The sequence below is a fragment of the Opisthocomus hoazin genome, chromosome 1, assembly GCF_030867145.1.
Source record: "Opisthocomus hoazin isolate bOpiHoa1 chromosome 1, bOpiHoa1.hap1, whole genome shotgun sequence".
Lineage (NCBI taxonomy): Eukaryota > Metazoa > Chordata > Aves > Opisthocomiformes > Opisthocomidae > Opisthocomus > Opisthocomus hoazin.
In genome coordinates this window covers 133,080,265-133,100,719 of record NC_134414.1, presented here as the reverse complement: position 1 = coordinate 133,100,719, position 20,455 = coordinate 133,080,265, and the positions used below count along the sequence as shown (strand labels likewise).

The window sequence follows — 20,455 nt, the reverse complement described above, 5'->3', positions numbered from 1 at the left end:
CGCAAGCCCTCACCGGAGCAGCTGGAGAGTGGGCACTACAGGGCCAGTGGAGGCAAAAGTGTCTGTCAGCAATTGCTGGTGACGCTGTGTGCTCTTTGGCTCGCTGTAAGATGGTATGTGCCTGGGCTACAAGGGGGCAACAGAGAGACACAGGCTAGCTTTTTGCTCTCCCCTCCCTTCACAGCCATGCGTTTTTTTTCTCCCCCAATCCCTCTTTTAAAAGATTTTGGTTTTCTTCTTCCACATGACAGACTTTTCTCCCCACACCTAATGGCCAAACTCCTTTTTCAGGCTTATAAATGCATGAAGAGCATCAACTGTGTTTTCAGACTTTCCAGTGTTTGAAAATCAGAAGTGTGTCAGTTCAAATTTTCATTTTACTCGCAATGACCCTCAAAAACTACAGTCTCAGTAGTCTCTTCTCAAACTCTTATCCTCCCTCTACCTTTACTAGTACAAAACAAGAGACTTCTTTTTTTAATTATAAAAAGAAGCCTAAGACTTGCATTTCAACTAACATATGATTTTTATTACAGAAAAAATTCACATCTTAATATGTCAGACTCATTCATTATTTCCTCAATCTCCACCCAAAGCAGAACAGTATCTTGGAATATAATCAATCTACAAGATTTTAAATAATTTTAAGTTAGGGCTGCTGGTTTCTTTCTCTTTTTTTTTTTTTTTTAAATACTTCAAAATACCAGATCAAATTGGAACAATGACTAAGGAAATCTACCAAGATCTCCTTCCATTGCCTAAAGCTTTAGTACTGGCATCTGGAAAAAAACCAAATAAACTTGCTAAATATTGCCAGGCATGAAGAGAAACACATATAAATGCCACAGCAAATGCTCCACCTGAACGAAAAAAAAAAGCAAAAATCAAGAAATCAAAACTCTCTGGATTCCTTCAGGCTTTCATCCAAAAGACAACATCAGTAAGCACCCTATCAAGGTTCTTATTTTACTCTTGTAAACTGCAGATCTATTTGACATTATCATGACAGAGAAAACATTATTTTCAAATTATTTCTTTCAAAGAACCTATGCTTGAACAAACTTTCTTCTGGAATTTTGACTATTCCATGTTAATATTCATTATTTGTTTGTTAGCACTAACACGGCTTAGGATGATACCAAAACTACTGTGACTTTAAGTTGATAACTGTAAATGTAACAAATGTAACATGTAGGGGATGTTACCACTTCAGGTGGTCAGAAACAAGTCTTGGTTCTTTGTGAATATTGGGACGGTTGCAAGACAAGGGACTCCTGAATAATCCCTTTAGGCGCCTGGGCCTTGGGAGAACAGGTATGCAAACTACAGAGATAAGGAGGCTGCAGGATAATCTGAAGACCCCCGCCGAGAGACGCCAAACAAACATGTGCCACGGACATTAGCATATATTAATGAACTCTTGGAAAAGCCATTACTATGATAAACATTTCTTGGAAATGTAATGAATATGTATGTTAACATAGCATAAATACCTAGTAACTGTGTCTCTTCGGTGCACACGTTTGGAGGAGAGATCCCCCGTGTGCCCGGCGCCGCAATAAAGAATACCTGCTGAATAGTCTGCCGACTATTGAGTCTTCAATTCCGGCTTTTCACGGCATCAAGTATTTAACCTGGTAGACGAGCAATGTAACAGGATGTCTATTTTATCCATGTTAAAAGAACTTAATGACTGTAAAGCGGTTTGCTGTGTGAAATGGAAACAGTGCAATTCTGATATACCTGCCAAAGATCTTGGTAAGTAATTTGGACTGGGTTTTTTTCCCAACTTTTATTATTTTAAAATAAACCAAATATGATTGCAGCTAAGAAATACGGTTTGTTTTTTTGTGATCTAACTTCTCCTTTCATTGTCATGAAAAGGCAGCAGAGCATTACTAGAAAATTGGTCAGCAGATCTGGATGAGAACATTCATTTGCCCATCCTACAAACCTTTTCATGATTTTAGAGATGCTTTTGTACTGCCTTGGAACAAATTCCAGACCTGAGGTTCTTCATGAAAACAACTACATCACCAGCACCATGCCCAACAATCTAGAGGTTGATGCACTTTCCTGAGATGTGCATAATCAAAGTTGAAGTGCCTCTGCTTCTTGATATAAAGCACGACCTGGTTAGATCCATCTCTTTGTCTCCATTTTGGCTTCAATGAATCAGCATTTTTCAGAAATAAAAGTATTTCATCTCAACACAAAGAAAAATTGTACCCAGATCTGATGCTTACTTAAATGGGCAAAGAACTTTTGCAACCTTCATTTCAGCACCAGATGTGCCAACACTGACAACTGCACCACTGCTAAATGGAAGTCTGAGTTCCAGAGGACTGAGGAGAAAGTCACACAGGGAATAGCTTCAGATCCAAAATGAGTAGGGCCAACTTACTGCCCTCAAACAAGTAAGACAAGTGGTTTAGTCATTGCATTGGACTGACCCTCCACAAGTACTGCAGTAAAGGTTGGCTATTGGCAGCTAAGAGGAGAACTTCCACTGACTAAGGTGCATCAAGGTTTCACCTAGAGCTTCTTTTCCTAGCTCTGTCAGACTGGTGGGATGAAAAACCCCTCACAGCATCTCTGTGCCTCGGGTTTCAAATAGGCTTTATTACAAGAACATTTCCTGACTTCGCAAAGATGTTGCAATGATACATTTGTTGACTGCTGCACAGGAACAGTAAGGTCGTTGACAAAAGAAGGTTTTTTTCTAGGTGCTTGTAAAGCATACAGTACAAAGAGATGTCAGCTCGTGGGTGGGGACACTTCTGTGCACTTCTAGCAGTCACACGCTACTGGAATACTAATTTGTTGCCCCTGTATGATCACTTATATTCATGAGGTCAGCAGGGACTTGTGAGTAGATTTGCAAGCTGTGAGCACAAATCACTACATGTCCCAAAATTTCTAACTGCAAAACAGTTCCAGTTCTTCTCCTGTTTAAAAGGTTTCACCCAGTTAAGGAGCACTTTTCATGGCACGTAAAGAACAAGAAGCAGTGACCACAAATGGCCTAAAGACAATCCTGCGATGGGAAATCCATCCACTCAGGCTATTTACCAAGTACATCAGCGTTTGCATGTCACCAGAGAAACAGAAATCAGTTCATAAATAGGAACAAAGACAGAGCTACTTAAATTCGTAACCGATGGAAACATGCAGTGACGATGCACTAAATGGACTCGGAAGTAATTACGATGCTACTGAATGTCACACACAGAGGTGGCTGGGTAGCCCTAGAAAAACAGAAAAAGCCCCTATTACCTCATATAACATTTTAATACAATATCACAAAGCCTGCAATTAGTGCACTCTAGGTTTCAGTAACAACCCAAGCACCCAAGCAAGTTTGCAGATGTTGGTGTTCAGTATCCTGCTGGAGTCTTGCAGCAAGTGACTGGAGGTTTTGGAGTACTCCACTCTCAGTAAAAGCCAGGGGGATTTTGGCCCCAAACATCTAGGCAGCTAAGACCAGAGTTCATAATAAAGTAAAAGAACGAAAAATATGGCAGATGAGAAAGCAAGCTGATTGGAAATCCACAGCCTTCAAGAAGAAAGGCAGCCTTCCACATGTGACTCAGTATAAAAGCCCTGCCAAAGGCCAGGCTTCTTGGGTTGATACTTATTTTTAAATGTGAATTGAATTGTAGGCTTTATTTTTCCAATTCACCTCTCCTATGTTTTTGTAACACATTGCAGCAGCTTTGGAAACAGAGGCCAAGTGTTATGATTTGAGAGCACGCAACATTATCAGTATCAATCATCTAAATAATGCATTGTGACCAAAATACATGTTTTCAAAGTTCAAAACAGTTTCTTTATTAGTAAGAGAGCATATTCTTAGTCAAAAGTTCCCACTAAGTCTAGTTAGTGAACATACTTCCTCTACTGTTTACTTTTCATATTTTCTAGAGCACATGCGATTTTACACGAGGCATCTCAACAACAGAGCTCAGAAAAGAAGAGATCAATGTTTCTCTTGAAATTTGAATTGCATTTTGCTGCTTTGGGAACTAGAGTAGGGCACAGAGGAGGTAAGGTAAGAATCTGTTTTCAAAGAAAATGCTTCCCACAAAGTGATTACTGAATTCAGAGGTTTTCATTTGTAAATGCCTAGTTTCAGATCCTTTGCAAAGCACTGATTTCCAGAAAGGGCTGAGTACTCACTTTCTAAACAGCAAGTCCTTAAAAAAATTAATTAATTAGATAATATCAGGAAATAACTGGATGCATCCAAATGTCAATAGTCAATTCTGGAAAAAAACCCCGCTCTTTTACTGTGCATCTCAGATTCTGATGTCCTCTTTCTTTCTAAACTGGTAAAACTAGTTAATATCAATATCAAAGAACAGCTGTTCCCCAAAGGATGCCCTTTCTTTTACCCTCAATTTGAGGCAAAGAAAGCCGGACTGCGAAACTGTGTGGCACTCTGCTCAGAGAATGAAACTTGGTCAGTGGTTTTTAAATCAATCCAAATTTTCAGTCTAGCTTTAAAACTGGCACGTGAAACAACCAGAAAGTCACCAGAAAGTCAGACTTAAAATGCAAAGAGCAGTTTTTCCACTAAGGAACACCATGTACCAATAAATACACAGCAAATATTCACCTTGTATAGTACCATGCACTTGACCACTCACTTGACTTCCCTCTATGCACTGCCTAAACACCTGCATGACCACACCACACATTTCTCCTGTCACCCACTCCTCACCCTCCTTCCTCTGGGAACCACAGAAACATCTACCCACGCCTCACACACAGCAAAACATTCAAACCATTACAAAAAGATTTAGGAAAAAAAAAAAAAAAGGAGAGCGAGAGGTGCATACTCGGTTTTGTCTAGCTTTGAACCTGTGGGAGTTGCCCACCATGGGTACAGTCACACCACCTAAGGAAATGTTTCAGGTAAGAGTAGAAGGCTGATAGCGTTTGAAACACATATATGTATATGAACTGCTCTCCTCATAACCAGCCAGGACATTATGGATGGAGGGGTGCTAAGAAGCAGAGAGAGGGCAGACAAATGCACTGAAAAGTGCAATAGCATGCCCAAGATCTCACAGCAGCTCAGCTGTAGATAAGGTGCCAGATATTCCGATTTCTAGTCAAGGAACACGGTACTTCAGACCACTTAGGAACACTCAAGTAACTGAAAAACCCTTGTGGGTATTTCTCCAGGAAAGAGAACAAGGCTCAGGGAAAAATCAAGAGAATAAAGGTGAGGAGGGACCTGGAGAGCACTTTTTTTTTTTTTTTTTTTTTGGCCAAGCGCAGAACAAAGAGTATATAGCGGATATGAAATGTGCTAAAACAAGGTACACATGAGAAACTAAACTAGCACTTGAGAAGAGAGAATATTTCAGAGCAGAGCTGCTGCACAGAATGAGGACAAGATCTCACTAGAGAAAAGGAGAGAACAATAATATAATCCAATAGCTTCTAGGGCTAACATTTTGGCAGCATGAATCGATGGTGCTGTAGCACACTCATATTTGCATAGCCACTTTAGAGGCTGCAGCCATCCTGAGGCTATTAAAAATGTCTGAAATCCCTGCTGATTCATGAAAGATGTAACCCTCCTACTATTCTAATTTTTAAGAACTCATGCAACAAGACTGGTGACGCTTATAGGTCCTTACCTCCACTGTCACCCAAATAAATACCAATTAAAGTTAGTGGGGAAACTGCTGTTTTTGTTGAAATCAACTGGAGTTTTATACGATTAATTTCAAGAGAGTTGAGGTTTGGCTGAATGAGAAGACCGAAAGCCTAACCCACAGGCTACCTACCCAGCAGTGAACCCAGCTGGATTAGTGTGCCCTCTTTCAGAGTTCATGTTAATGATGCATCTCCAAAAGATCTGAAGACCCTGAAGCTCCTATAATTATATGGCCTTACTCATCCACATAGACAGGAGCCATCTCAACAGATGCTCCCAGCAGTCCTGAGGGACTAGGTTTCCTGAAACTATTAGCTCCACCTTCCTTAAATTGCCTTTAAGCAACATGGATAAAGTGCAGGGCAAGATCATGCCAGTTTAGTCACCTGTGCTCTCTGCTACGGCATGCGTGCTCGTCTTGCGTGGCTGTAAGAAGCTCAGCCGGCATGGTCAGGGAGCAATGCCAGGCACAGGACCTCCCCCGGGCAAGCACCGCAGGTCCCTCTGCGCTTTACGCCTGGTTTAGACTTTGTTTGCACCGCAGCCTGAACTGGCAACTGCAACGCTGGAAGATATGAACCTGCTCACCAGTGACCACAGACAAGGGCAGCAAAGATGCAGTGATGGAAATACCAGTACGGGATGAACAGGCCTCAGGGGACTGGAACCGTACATTTGGGTTGCAAGCTGACACTGACGGGCATGGTGGCATTTCTTCACCTGTACCAAATCTGTGAACTAGTCAAATGAAAGCAGCTCAGGTGTCCTAACCCACGTGGCTGCCATAGCTCTGGCTGCACTGCAGGCCAGCGCATTACACAGAGAAACACGAGCGGTTTGTGTGTCTGAAGTCTGAATGCCGTCTCTGTTCTGTAACAGGCAAAGCTAGCACTTTCCTCCAGTGCCCAGCAGCTGGACAGAAAGCATCACTGGGGAACGTCCCCAAAAGATCAGGCAAAACCAAGCCTGCCGCTCTCAAGCTTCGGGTTCAGAAGGGGAAAATGTTTCTGCCACGGAAAGGGACCCAGCTGGGAGGGTGCTGGAGGGAGCAAGCCCCAGGGAGGCAAGCTTCCCACTCCGCTGGCCGTAAGGCCATCCTTCCCTGGCAGCATCTCCAGCCCTGCACACCCAGCCCTCCCACGGCAGTCAGCCACCAGCCCGGCTCTCCAGACCTCTGGCACAGGCAAAACAGGCTGCAGGACTACAGCTAATGTGCTGCTCTACCCCTGGATGCCCCCCCAGGCCACGTACCCAGACAATGCCCACTTCAGGCATACCTGAAAGTCAGAGGTGGAGAGTGAGGCTGAGTGGCTCAAAAAAAAAAAAAAAAAATTTAAAAAAAAATTTAAAATCTGTGTTTGCTTTGAGATGAGATAGGAAAGCATGTGCCCTAAACCAAGTCTTGTGAAAAGGTCCAGAGGAAGTGAAAAAGGAAGATTACATTAAAAACAGGATTTCCAAAACGTTGCACATAGTGAACAAGGACCAAAGTATACATTTTCAGTCTCATAAAACTGAAACAACAACAAAACACAATTGCCAGTTCATCTTATGCTGAATTCAGCCTTTGCATGGAAGTGTCCACATTATTATCAGACAGAAGAACAAAACAAGGGCTCCTGCCACACAATGGGCATGATTCAATTAGTGTGTGAAAGACACATAGAGCAAAGGTGACAAATTGTAGTGTAAAAACACAAAGGCTGAGGTGTGTGCCAACAGCTGTAGACTACTACTGGTTTTTGGTATAGTGTCTCATGTTCACAGAAAGGACAAATAGCGACATGCAGCCGTCTTCCTTTTTATTTTAAGAAAGCAAACTTGTATTCTGACTCATGCTTTAACACAAATGGCATTACCAGTGCAGCACAGCTGGAGGAGACCTCAGGCAATCATCTAGTTCAAATAAGAGCAAATACACATAGATTATCCTTGACATAGATCTGTCAAAAGACGTAAGCATAGGCCATCATTTATCCTCAGAATTCACAAAACTCACTGAAAATCATGAGATGCCACGCAAATATATTCAGAGGATCCTTTTAATCGCTTTTGAACTCGTAGGTTTACCCTTCAACCACATGCTTTCTTTGCAAACAGGAGGGGAAACAAATGTTCATTTAAAAAGAAAGCCGGTACACTTTCAGGACATAACCAGCTATTAGCATCACCAAATTGTCAGTTCACTCAGGGAATGGACGTGCTCCCTCACACCAGTTTAGATGCTTCAAATCCAGATTTTTTTACTCAGTTATGTAAGTCAGGTCTGTGATTTACTCAGTCAAGGGAGTAAATCATAAACTCTGGTACCCTATGGGAGCAAGTGCTTGTGGATTACTGAAGTACTTTGTGCATTCATGCTTCGTATTTTGATTTTATTTGTTACACCATAACGTGAGTTAGCAATGTCTGCGTTACCTGCCAGCCCTCTATGGTGGATGGCTGCCAATGAGTTGCACAAAAGGCTTGTAACAGTGCCTGGTATTCTTGTATTTCACCTTTTGCCACAAGCACTTTTCTCCAGGTTGACAGATGACAATTGCCTGCAACATATTTCTAACACTGCACATGAGCTGGCAAAAATGTCTGACCTACACCGAGTCAATTCAATACAGAAATACTTATTTTGCTTCCTCATTCAGCCACCCAGTGCACTCTCCACAATAATACATGACGGAGCAAAAGATGCTTATGACTGAAGTGGAAAATTTTTAAACCAAGCCATTAATAAGTCCTTAGAAGAAGGACAGAGTTGATATAGACAAAGGATGTTTTTACAAACACAGAAGTTAATCAGATGAATGATTATTTTGGATGAAGCACTGCTTCTCAATAGATATTAAAGTATTACATGTCATGTATGTGTGTATTGATTTCATATAGTAGATCTTTATTTTCTGAGGTATCAAAGTACTATTTGGGAAAATGGGTAACTCCAAATAAAATTAGCATTCTCCCTCTCCAGCAATATCTACCAGAGTTATTTTTACCAGATACGACTTGGTGACCGAGTCAACCTTGTTATTGGAATACTAAAAGTTCCTCTATAAATCTAAAAATCACCACAAGCTTTTACCTGCCAAAAAAGACTTAATGAGTTACTTAAGTTGCTAAAATAACTGTATCGGTATGTAACTCCAAAAAATTTTGACACCTAAAAAGGAGAAATATGAGACTTTCACACCAAGCAAAGCAGCTCAGAAGCATGACAAACCTAAAATGCTGAATTAGCTGATAGCTACAGTGGCAGTTTAACGGACAAAAGACAGCAGTAAACTAAGGATACAACAGCCTGTAACTATTAACAAGGTTTGACCGGTGTAGGTTCTTCCTTTTTTGAAAAAGAAATTTGTGTTATACTGACCACAACCGAAAACAGATCAGTCCTGCAGATCACGCAGATCATGCAGCCGTGCCGGCTGTTTCACAGTTCTGCGCTCTCCGAGCGGCAAAGCTGACCTGCGCACGCCATTTTGAAGATGCCTCTGTGGGGAAGGTTACCTGGGAGGGTCCATACCCCATTCCAGAGGGAGCGATCCTCTACTGGCAGAACTTTTAGCAGCATCACCCTGCAGAAAGGCAGGGGACAAGGGAGCCTTTGGAGAGAAGAGAAAATGTTACAGTTAGGGGACAAAAAGAAAATTTTGAAGTGTTTGTTCTAAGCAGTGAACTTAATCCACTTGTTTTCAAACACTGAGTTACACATTTCCTCTTGCACCTGCAGCTTTCCTCTCTTAAGTGGACTCTGAATAAAGCAGCATCAAACCCATTATCTGAACCCCGTTTAGCAGGGATGCTACTGTAAACCTGCAGATAGGAAGCTGTGAAAATAAAAGATCCTCACTGACATACATCATAGCTGTATTTGTAAATATGCATTCTGACGTTAAGACCTTCGGTGGTCAGTGCATCTTGGGCTTGACAGCAACGTCTCATACAACCCGTTTCCAGATACGGCGTGGCGGTGTGCAGGTTGGCGCATCTCCCACAAGACACGGACGGTACCCGATGCCGTGGCACACACCTGAACGCCGCCGCGTTGATGGCACCGGGAAACTTTAACAAAGCAGTTCTATCACAGCTACCGTCAAGACAGTTCGCTTGCACCTGCGCTGCAACTTTCTAGGTTTCTGAATAGCAAAACCAGAAGTGTTTCTTACGGCGTTTTTTGAGAAGTGGCCTAGTCCCGTATCACCCCCAAATCTAAGCACAAAGAGGAACGCTGTAACATGGGACCGTTTGGTTTGGCACACCCTCCCTCCTCCCCAAAAAAACAGGGTCTGCAAGGCACGGCGCAGCCATTCATACGCCCCAGCGCAGGAACTCCCTGGTGAGCGCGCAGGTAAGCGGGAAAACGTCTGCGAAAAACCGTCTTTCTACGGAAACAACGTTCAAACCCCCCCCACCCAGCCCCGTCCCGGCTGCAGCCTCGCAACCCCAGCTCGGCCCATGCCACAACACCCTTCCCCTTCCACGGGTGGGAGCGACCCACCCGTCCCAGCCGCCCCAGCCCGCGGGTTTACCGCTACAGAACCGCTCCTCCCCCGGCCCGGGCCCCTCAGCCCGACCCCCGCCCGCCCGGGCAGCCCCAGCTCGGCGCTGGGGACCCCCTCGGCCTTCCCAGGCGGGGCCTGCCGGGAGGCTCCGCTGCCCGGGGCCTGCAGCAGGGCCCTGGGGCCGGGCCCGCGGCTGCCCGAGCCCCCTGGTGCGGGCCTGGCGGGGGGGGGGGGGCTGGGGTACCGCAGCTCCCCATAAACTAACAGCACCCCCCAAACACTGCAGTAAATACGTGAGTGGGAGTGGGGGTGTGCCTGGGGGGGAGCAGCCCCCGCGCCCCGCCGCTCCCGCTGCCCGAGCCTACCTGCGCGCCCGGCCCCGCTCCCGGCCGTGCCGCCGTCCCGGCCCCGAGCTGGGCGGGAGTGCGGCGGGCGCGGCGGCGGCCGGGAGCGGGGCCGGGAGCCAGGCGGGGGTGTCGGGAGGGGGGGGGCGATTAGGCCGGCGGCATCGCGTGCGAAGCGGGTGGCGGCGGGGGTGCGGGTCTGAGTCAGTGCTCGGCGCGGCGGCGGGAGACCGCGGGCGGTGAGCGAAAGGGAGAGAGGCGCTGACTGATCTCTGCCGCCCGCCGGCGGGCCGCCTGGCACGCAAGGCTCGCTGTCCCCCGCCCGCCGCCGCTCAGTCCCCTCGCCCCGCAGCCGCCCAGCGGCCCCGCCGGAGGCGCCTCTCCTGCCCCCGCCGGGCAGCCCTGCGGGCGGCCGACAGCCCCGCTCCGGGGTCCCGGGCCGGCCCGCTCTCCAGCAGCGCCGAGGGGTGGGTCTACCGGCCGCCGCCCTCCTCACTCAGCCGCCGCGGGGCCTCCCCGGGAGCCCCCCGTGTTTTCTGGGTGCCGGCTTGCGTTGCAGACGCCACATACACACACCCCGCTTGTGATTTTGGTGTTTCCTTTTAAAATTTGTTAAAGCTTTTTTTTGCCAAAAGCCCGTGGAAAGCGCAGGACCGTCTGAACAAAGGCTGTGTCAGCTCTGCACCTCACCGTCCCTCTGCCATCTTTGCCCGCTCTCTTATGGCGGCGGCGGCCCTGCCCTGCCATTGCCAGAGGACAATAAATATATCGCCTTTAGATGGAAGAGCGTGTGTATAGGGGAGATCACCACATCAGCCTGCAAAGTGTGACTGCCAGCCATAAATATCAAATATTTGACATGACTTTTTCCAGTCTTCGTCATCTCCCCTCGGGAGGAGAGAACACCTCGTGTTCAGGTTCCTGGTGCTGAAGGGCTCGGGCGGTTTGTCGCCGTCGACAAGGACAGCCATGGTTGCTGACAGCTGTGCAGAGCCTGTGGCATTCGTTCCTTGGCATTAATTTCGTGATTTTCCCAAGTGTTAAAGCAAGAGGTGGGGGGAGCTAGGAAGTCTAAGGGCTGAAATATTCTGTGCCATCTGAGCTACTGAACATGGTGTAAAGTATTCACCATCATAAATAGTTTTTGAGAGAGGGTGTTTTTGCAGAAATCAGGAACACATTATTCACCCATCTCAGAAACAACGGGAATTTCTCAAGATTTCATTTAAATGGACTCAGTTGAACCAGATACACCACAAGCTTTCCCAAAGCTGCGAAGTGGATGATGATTACTCACAAAGAAAGTTTCTGTGACATGAATCTCACTGAAACGAACGCTTCGCTCATGAAGCCTGTCCAAGAATCTTGAGCACTCGGTGAACTTTCACAGACATCACTTGGAAAGTGACTTCCATCCCTATTTTCCAAAGAAATTACAAATTAAGCTGTTTATTGCTACTGAAAAGTGGGAGTAGATGTGAAATATTTTAACTTTAGAGTAAAACATATGGCTCTCTCACTACCTGTCCCATGAATTTGCTCCAAGATCCCTTTTGGGATAAAATGCTGGTTTTTTTCCTATCTGATCCCAGCCTGAATGCTGTCTCAGCTGCTAGTTTCTGCCTTCAAGGAACTGACCAAAGGGTGATGCCAGTAACGTCAAGGTCAGAAGTGGCAGTGGGAGGTTCTCTACTTTGCTCTTCGTAGATTGCCCTACACTGTAGACTGTACTGCAGATTAAATGTCTGGAAGGTTTTCTGTTTACTGCTTTTAAAGCATACAAATGCATAGATAACGACATGATCAGGAGATTCAGTACAAAGAAATACAGAGATCTATAGGCTGATTCAGTTTTGCCCATGTACTAAAATCAGTCAGATATCAAACAGCTAATCAGCATGTGGCTGGCTTGGATTTTCTGGAGGTTACACTGCGGAAGAACAAAAGGCTTGTAATTAAGTCCGTTTAACAAAATATCAAAACTTTGTTGAGTTTTAGCGTGGAATTCAACACAGGTACCGCTCTGCTCCAGCTGTGCAGTGATGCAATGCAGAAATGCCACTGGGTTGCATTGATGAAGTCACATAATAGGCTTGAAACACAACACGAGCCCCCTACACTTTCTGAACTTTTCCCTACCCGTTCTGGCAGTGTATACAAAGAGATTGAGAAGGCTGAAGAAATGATTTCCTGGACACCAAACTCTTAAGCGCACATTCAGGCTTTTTCATATGACTCATGACTTCATTCTTTCAGATGGAAATACTTTTGAAGTGCCAAAAGAACAAACTCTATCCTGAGAAGGCTCAGAATGTTGAATTCTTCCCTGGGGCAGGAGGGGATTTAAGCTGCAGAGCTTCTCCTACAAGGGCTATATTTGGGAAAAAAAGAGAGAAAGACTGAGCAGAGACATGCAAAACAAGCAGGTAGGAAATCACCTCTGTAGCAGAAAGAGATGAAGTTTCTGTCTTTTTCATGTGGTAAATGCTCTTATCAGCCAAAACTGCGCTTTTCTAAACCTTCTTCTAAATACTGCTGTATTTACATAATACATATGCATGTGCACATTTGTGCATGACCAGGGAAGCACAGTCTAAGCAAAACAGGCAACAATAAAGAAGTCTGCAGAAGGGTTCTGCAGAAGTGGTGAAGCAACCGGAGATGGAAGAACTTGTGCCCTGCATGGGGACACTGATTTCATTCTGATTGCACATGGTACCAAGCAGCTGCTGAGCTACAGAAAATGCAAAATGAGATCTTTTATTCCAGACTAGTGGTTAAGTGCAAGTTTATACTGATAGTTGATCCGACTGATAATAATGAAAAATAACCAACAAAAAAGCAACCCCAAAATATAAGGGACTCATTTCTGCTGTATTATTGATAGCCTACCAAATCAATCCAACAGGACAACAGCCACATGTTCAGGTTTGTGCTGAAGCAAACTCTTCTCAGCAGCAAAGATCTCGGGAGAGGAAATTCAGACTAGGGCAATGGAAACTTTGGAGAGTCAGGTACTGCTGGCAGTCTTTCTGATCATTGAGAAAGAAAGTGGACATGCACATTTTCAGTATCCAGCGCTTCAGGCTGAGAAAGAGCCTTACTGTTAGCTTAGGGCATTCTTTCCACACCCCCAGTGCTGCCTAAGCAATAAGAGTATTGAAGCTCAATGGCAAAGTCTGCTTTCCTGCCACCGTCAAATACTGTTGTAAAATGTGGAGAATAGGTTAAAAGAAAAACCTGGAACTGTGTACATGGGATCAGGGCAGTTCTTCCACCAATGCTAGTGGGAGGTTGGCACAGATACTGGATGGAATATAGCTTCCATCTGTTAATCAGCCTTTTGTCAGCCGAGTTAATTTCCATAGTCAAACCCATCTTCAAGGGATAGCCTTGAAGAAATACATTCAGCTTTTAAAGCAATTGCTGCTGATTCTTTTTCTTCCTTCAGCCTCTACTGCTTCTCTCTCCTCCCTGTGACCCTTCATCTGTCCCCTTGCTCTCTTCCACAGGAAGGGCCAAACACTGGCATCTCACAGTTCCTCCTTGTGCTTCTCCGCTATTCTTGCTTCCCCTACTCAGTTGTTGATTACCTAATCTAGAAATAGCATCAGGGAACAGCAAAAGCTGGGATGTTCCAAGAGGGAGGACAAGCCGGTACCCAGCAGAGACCACAGCACAGGTAGTGACGCCCCCCAGCCAGGGCACAGTCCCACTGTGCCCAAGCAGTGGTGAGATAGTGACTGTGACAGTGTCCTTCAGCCATACCAGGGTAGGTAGGTCCAAGGTCTGTCCAGGAACACAACCAAGGACGGGATGAGGTTACCCACAATGCAGGTCCAGCATCCATGCAAGAAAACCCACCAGTAAGCCAAGGCAGCAGAGAGCAGCCACAGGTCCGGGTGCCCAGAGCCTGAGCTTACATGTGGCTGCTGGGTCCATAGGCAGGATGTGTGGATGAGCATCCCAGCTGAGGGCTATTACTGGTGCTCTCAAGCCCTGACAGATAGTTAAGGTAATGCTGAAGCAGAACAAAGTTTTAGCTTTAAGACCCCAATGAGGGGAAAGTAAATGGAGATGCACCTTAAAAGACAGAGGCGTTGCTTTGCAGTTATTTGGCAAATGTCCTTTTGCCAGTTGTAGCGATGCTGTCACTCCTAAGCAGTATCTCTGCCCCTGTGCATGCGACTTCTAGATCTCAGGCTAGCAGGGTTTTGGTTTAGCCCCTGCCGCAGTCTCTCATTGTGATTTCAGACAAAGTGCCTACCTGTTTCTGCTTGCTTAATGATAAAGTAGATGGAGTTCTTTATCCAGTGTGGGCATCTGAGATGAGGTAGTTACACAGGGCTGACAAGGACCTGCCAGGTCTTCATAGACAGTCTTGTGTATAGATGACCCTCTCGTAAACTAGTCAGCCTCCATCTTGAAGACAGTGAGAAATTTTCCCCTGTTTTCTCCTTTGGAAAGGCTATTCAGTAGCCTCACTGGTTGTCTGTTGAAACATACTGTCAAAGTCCTGCTCAGACCGATGGACAGTTCGGTTTACTGGCACTTGTTTTCCCCAGATGATCTGAAATCTTCAGACACTTGATACAGGTGCACCTACTTGCTTCTTACCTAACCAACAAGCACAATCAGTGGGACGCAAATTTCATGGAGTTTCTTGATGTGAGGTTATGGTTGCCGTGTTGTGGCTACCCAGAAAGATGCTCAGGTAGTGCCCCCTCCACCCAAGAAGAACCTGAGCTTGGTTAAGAGGGCCTGAGTGGTCAGGGTTTGTTAGCGCTGCCTGCAACAACTTCTTGTGAATCACAGCTACATTCTCAGCAGAATGGGATGCCAAGGTGGATGTGATTGTGTAACAGTCAATACAAACAGGAAACTTAAGGAAGTGTAACAACAAACATTTTTTTATTAGAGGGGCGATGACCAAGCCATTCAGGAGGAATTAATTTTCAGGATTTGGCTACAGAAGAGCTCTACAATCTCATTGCCTTCCCCATGCCCAGCTGCGGGGTTTTTTTTTGCGGGGAAGACTTCAGCAGATGCCTTCCATCCTTTGGTCTTTGAAACTGGGTTCCCTCTAGTGGCATTAAGAGGAGCATCGATTCTGTCTTATTGACTGATCTTGGTCCGTAGTGGGGGCAGGGGGGAAGAGGACACTGCAAGGTGTTACCAGCTCACATTAGGAAACACTGACTTGTCTTCGTCTGGCTAGTAGCCTAGGACTCTTGTGTACCACAGGTTCGCTATTTTTTCCATCAGCTGTTCAATCAGTATACTGAATTTAGTTGTTTCTTTGATGAGGAAGTTCCTGCAGGAGATAACGGTGCATGTGGTAAGATAGACAAATAGGTGGGGGTAATCTCTGTCTGCTGTAGTTATCACACTGCCCGTCACTGAGAGTGCACAGGTCCTCAGCTGTCCTGGAGGGGCTTTCCTCGGAAGACAGGAGTAGGCAGTGTTTGCCATGAGTGAGGTGAAACTGTATTTCTTGGGTCACCGTGCTTGTGGGAGGAAACCCTTTCCCCTTCTCTGAGGAACATGTATTTACAGCTAGAGCCAATTCTGTGATTTGCGTTGAGTGACAGCTGTGTATCCTGGCACCTTCAGCACTCAGCTCCTCACAGACAGCACCGCAGCACCCTTCCAGGGGGGCTGATCCCCCACCAGCCGCTGGCCCCCTCCCTCACGACCCATGTATAGAGAGCAGTACCTGCTATCCCCAAGAGCATTGCTGTGTTCAGTGTGCAGCCCTGGGAAGAGCTCGCACTTTCACGTGAGACCATATTGTCCCACCCCCACCGTCCAGCACCCCGCTCGCATTGTAGTCGCATTGAAGTTTGGTTGCTGATTCATTTCCCGTTGGGTCTCCCCATATAGATACTTGATTAATCTGTTCTTTCTCCCACTCCTCTATCTCCCTTTTCACCCATGGCTATTGCAATGTTAGCACAGAGGATCTTTCCATACCTGGTCGCAACAACTGCTGGAGTCTGGGCAGCATCCACCAAGAACTGACCGACTTTAGGGGACATCTTGTTCACAGTTTCATAGATGTAAGATGCAATTGCATCGGGAATGACCAACCAGTCACGACGATCTCTCTCGTAGATTGACTTTGAGTGCACTTCTGAGAAAGAGGAGGCAAAAAACCATGAGGCTTCTCCAGTCACTTGTGTCTCTGATACTTTCACCCAGGTGCAGTGGGAAGAGACTTCAAATTCTGAGATTCAAAGCCTCCCCCAGAATTTGCTCTAGCAGCATCCAGCAGCACCTCATGACTCATTTTTGGGCGTCTAAGTCATATGCCTTACATGGCAGAGTATTTGCACCAGGTACGGACAATTTTCATGCCAGGTCCCTACTGACTTGTTTCATGCTGTCAAGCACTATATATTCGTGGTCTTGAACTGTGTTATTTGGCTTCAGTCCTACTTTATGGATGGGTTAGACTTCTCTAAGGCAAGTGAGAACCTGTAGAGCTGAGCCTGGTCTGAGGCAGACAGAAAAGCTTTTCAGACTTACCGGGGAGACTGGTGCTAAGGAGCAGAATCAGCGCTATCACCAGTGCCCTGGACTGCAGCATGGTTTGCAGTACCAGTTCCGCTCTCTACACCAAGAGACCTGCTGGAATCAGCGTACAATGTTTTGTTTGTTTTCAGAGAAATAAAACATGTCAGTTAAATACCAGATTTTTGCAACAAACCTAACCAACAAATGAAGAAGAGAACAGGAAAGATCACGGTGCGTTTCCTCTGAAGAAGTGAGGAAAATATAATATAAAAATGAAAGTGTCCTTTTATTTGTATAATCACAAATATCCACAATGAATGATAGCTTTCAGAGGTCCATGAAATAAGTGACAGTTAAAGCTACTTCTTGTACATGAGAGCTAAAATTCCTTGTTTCAGCACATGAGCAAACCACTAAAACTGGCAGACGTCAGAACAGGTTTCCTCCACACTTAAGTACAACTGAAAAATTAATAATGTGGGAGGTTTTTTTTGTTTAGTGTTTTGTTTTTTTTTTTTTTGTAAATAGTTCTGAAGAACATTGTGCTAGTGAGTACATCACATACTGTGATCATCTTAGTGACATGGTGATCTGCGTGTTTTGTCTTGCTCTAGTTCAGGAGAGACTCAACTACCCAGCTAGGTTCTCTTGTCTTTTCCACACTGGGATTAATGAAGCAGATAGTAGCCTGGGCAGAACAAGTTCTAAAAAGGGAGTAAGTGCAAACTTTAGCTTCATCCAGCCTCCTTCATTTTGTCTACTAAAAATGTCAGAATTGGAGGAACTGTTGAAAATTCGGTACTTGATATATTGAAAAGATGACATTACAGTTAAACAAACTTCAAACACGCTGCACTTAAAAAGGTGTTTAGAAGTTAAAATTGATTTATGCCCTGAATTAGAGGGCTACATCACTCAGCACAACATGAAGAAAACATTGCAGTGTTAGGAATTGCAATGGCGAAAAAGGCTGCAAGCCTATTACATGTGAATGCTTCGCTAAATCCTGTGCCATGTAGCGACAAGTCAATACTCCTTCTTATCCCACAGTAAGGAAATTTCCATCCATTTTTATTTCCTTCTGTGCACAGATTGCCTCCAAAAGCTACCACTCCCATTCACTAGACATTTGCTGACAAGCAGCAGTTGCGCCGTTACCATCCTTCCTTGACTTTTAATCCTAGAGCCAGTTTCTCCCTCTGTAGACAAAATGTATAAATTTGCTTCCCAAGAGCTTAAAGAGGTGATCTTACCCGCTTTAGAGCCTGTAGTCCCTGTGGTGAACACAGCTGGGAAAGGGTTATGTATCTTCCGACACTGAAACTCTGCAATCCTTGCCACAGGCTTGACCCTCCTATGAGTGTCTTATGGAGCATCCATCACTCAGCATCAATCCACGTCACCTCAAGCACTCCCACCCTCCTCCATTTCAGCAATGTTCCTGGCTATGGAGCGTGAGAAGGGCTCACACTTTGGCTTGCAATAAGAAATGGGGCAAAATAGAAGACCACCTCCACTCACTCCTCTATGTCCTAGCTACACCAGTCACAAAGTCCAGACCACCCAGAACAGAGTGTTCAGCTCTTACCTGTCCTGCTCTCTCTCTCTTTCTCAGGCCGAAGCTGAGGTAGATGCTCATCTGAGACACCGGCATTTATGCAGAGTTAATATAGTGATAGCACGGGGTCAAAGGTCCTGCTTTGTTTCCCCATTTGGTCTTTTGCAAGCACATCCAGCTCAGGGGGGCAGGCAAGAAGCTGTGTAGGACTCTGGACCTGTTATTGAGATTTGGTAATGGAGGGTCAGTCTGACCTGAGCGTAAGAGACATGGAAGGCAGCTCCTGGGTCACTGAGTCCCTTACATTTGCAGGCAACCATGTCATAGAGGCCCCTTTCATAAGATGACCAAATTCCACATTAACAGGAGCTAGAGCTGGGCTGAATTTTTCTCCCACTGTTCCTGTGGGAAGGCGTGGGCCGTAACCTCGCTGCTCTGACAGTTGGAAAATACATGCAGTTGTTACACCTATTGGTATTTTACCCTCCATTTCCAACAAATGCATTACCCAGATGGTGCACAGGAGTAAGCGTGCACCCTGCTCACATTTCTTCTTTCCCCATGCCCAAGTCTTTTGGCACAGGCTGACAAGATGGGCACACATCTGAGCCAGCTGTCAAAACTTACCTCAGGGAAAGTCACGGACCTGTTAGAGCCGGTCCAGAGGGCCATGAAAAATGATCAGAGGGCTGGAACATCTCTCTTATGAAGAAAGGCTGAAAGAATTGGGGTTGTTCAGCCGGGAGAGAAGGCTCCAGAAAGACCTTACTGCAGCCTTTCAGTACCTGAAGTGAGCTTATAAGAAAGACAAAGACTTTTCACCAAGGCATGTAGTGACAGGGCAAGGGGAAACAGTTTTAAACTGAAATAGGGTAGATTTAGACTGGATATAAGGAAGAATTCCTTACGATGAGGGTGGTGAGACACTGGAACAGGTAGCCCAGAGAAGTTGTGGACACCGTACCATTGGAAGTGTTCAAGGTCAGGCTGGACGGGGCTTTGAGCAGTCTGATCTAGTGAAAGATGTCCCTGTCTTGGGCAGGGACTGGATGGATGAGATGATCCTTAGAGGTCCCGTCCAACCCAAACCATTCTATGATAACTTCTCCCCAGGCTCCCTGGTCCCAGTCAGAAAGTGGCTGCATTGCTGCTCTAGGGCATGTTTTCCCATAGCTCAAGTTCCATGTGCCCATTGGGTTTTCGGTCAGACCAGCCATCTGTATTTGGCACGTGCAACCACTAAGCAGTAGGGGGAAGAGACAGAAAGGCTGCAACACTGAGCTACAAAGGGCATTAGATAAGGGCAATGGGGAGGACATGAGTAATAAATTAAGCTGGCTGTATGAGACCCAACAGACCTCCATTCTTATGTCAGACACTTATTTATGAGGCGATTGTCACACATGGAAAGTGTGAAAAGCTCAACCAGTATCTTCATTTATCAACCAAACAAAATTTCTAGAAGCCTTTTCTTGTCATGGAGCTCAAAGTACTTCAGAGCCAAATAGGAAGTGTTCTTGTTGTACAGACATGGCAGCCAAGTCAGTGGTTGCTACAGTGGGTCACATCATTAAAGAGGGCTGCCAACGGTTTCCCAGACATTTGTCTATTCTCTTGGTGAGTATATATTCAAATTATCTTTTTTCTTAGAAAAACGAGGAAAAAAGTCCCCTGAAATATGAAGAACAAAAAAAATCCCCCATACAAGCAAACCATTTTGCATTTTTGTCCAAAAAATAACAACAGAAATTTCTTAATGACTAGGTTAATTCTAGAAGTAAGACTAAAGAATTTTCAATTCCACTTCTGGCGCTAACACTAAAAAGCAATTTATGGTGTAGGAAGAACACAAAAGAGTAACTGGTTGAAA

General features: G+C 45.5%; 2 protein-coding genes across 3 annotated transcripts in view; both read right to left on the bottom strand.

Annotated features, from left to right (window-relative positions):
- CLDND1 (claudin domain containing 1) overlaps positions 1-10,601 on the bottom strand; it is a 33,528-nt gene extending 22,927 nt beyond the window's left edge. The window contains exons 1-2 of the mRNA XM_075436725.1: positions 10,533-10,601; positions 9,173-9,267 (exon numbers count right to left, since the gene is read on the bottom strand). The gene's annotated coding sequence lies outside the window, so the exon portion shown is untranslated. The remainder of the gene's footprint in view (positions 1-9,172; positions 9,268-10,532) is intronic.
- A 4,845-nt stretch (positions 10,602-15,446) lies between these two features.
- Positions 15,447-18,764, bottom strand: LOC104333893 (apovitellenin-1). Of its 2 annotated transcripts, none has more exons than XM_075412742.1 (4): positions 18,616-18,764; positions 17,040-17,141; positions 16,485-16,644; positions 15,447-15,825 (listed from the first exon to the last, which is right to left on the bottom strand). In XM_075412742.1, exons 2-4 carry the CDS (start codon positions 17,098-17,100, stop codon positions 15,726-15,728), a joined length of 321 nt encoding a protein of 106 aa, XP_075268857.1. In that variant the 5' UTR covers positions 17,101-17,141; positions 18,616-18,764; the 3' UTR covers positions 15,447-15,725. The 2 variants fall into 2 exon arrangements, with proteins under 2 accessions (XP_075268857.1, XP_009937764.1); XM_009939462.2 differs by having other exon boundaries at positions 17,040-17,138.
- Positions 18,765-20,455: the final 1,691 nt, after the last annotated feature.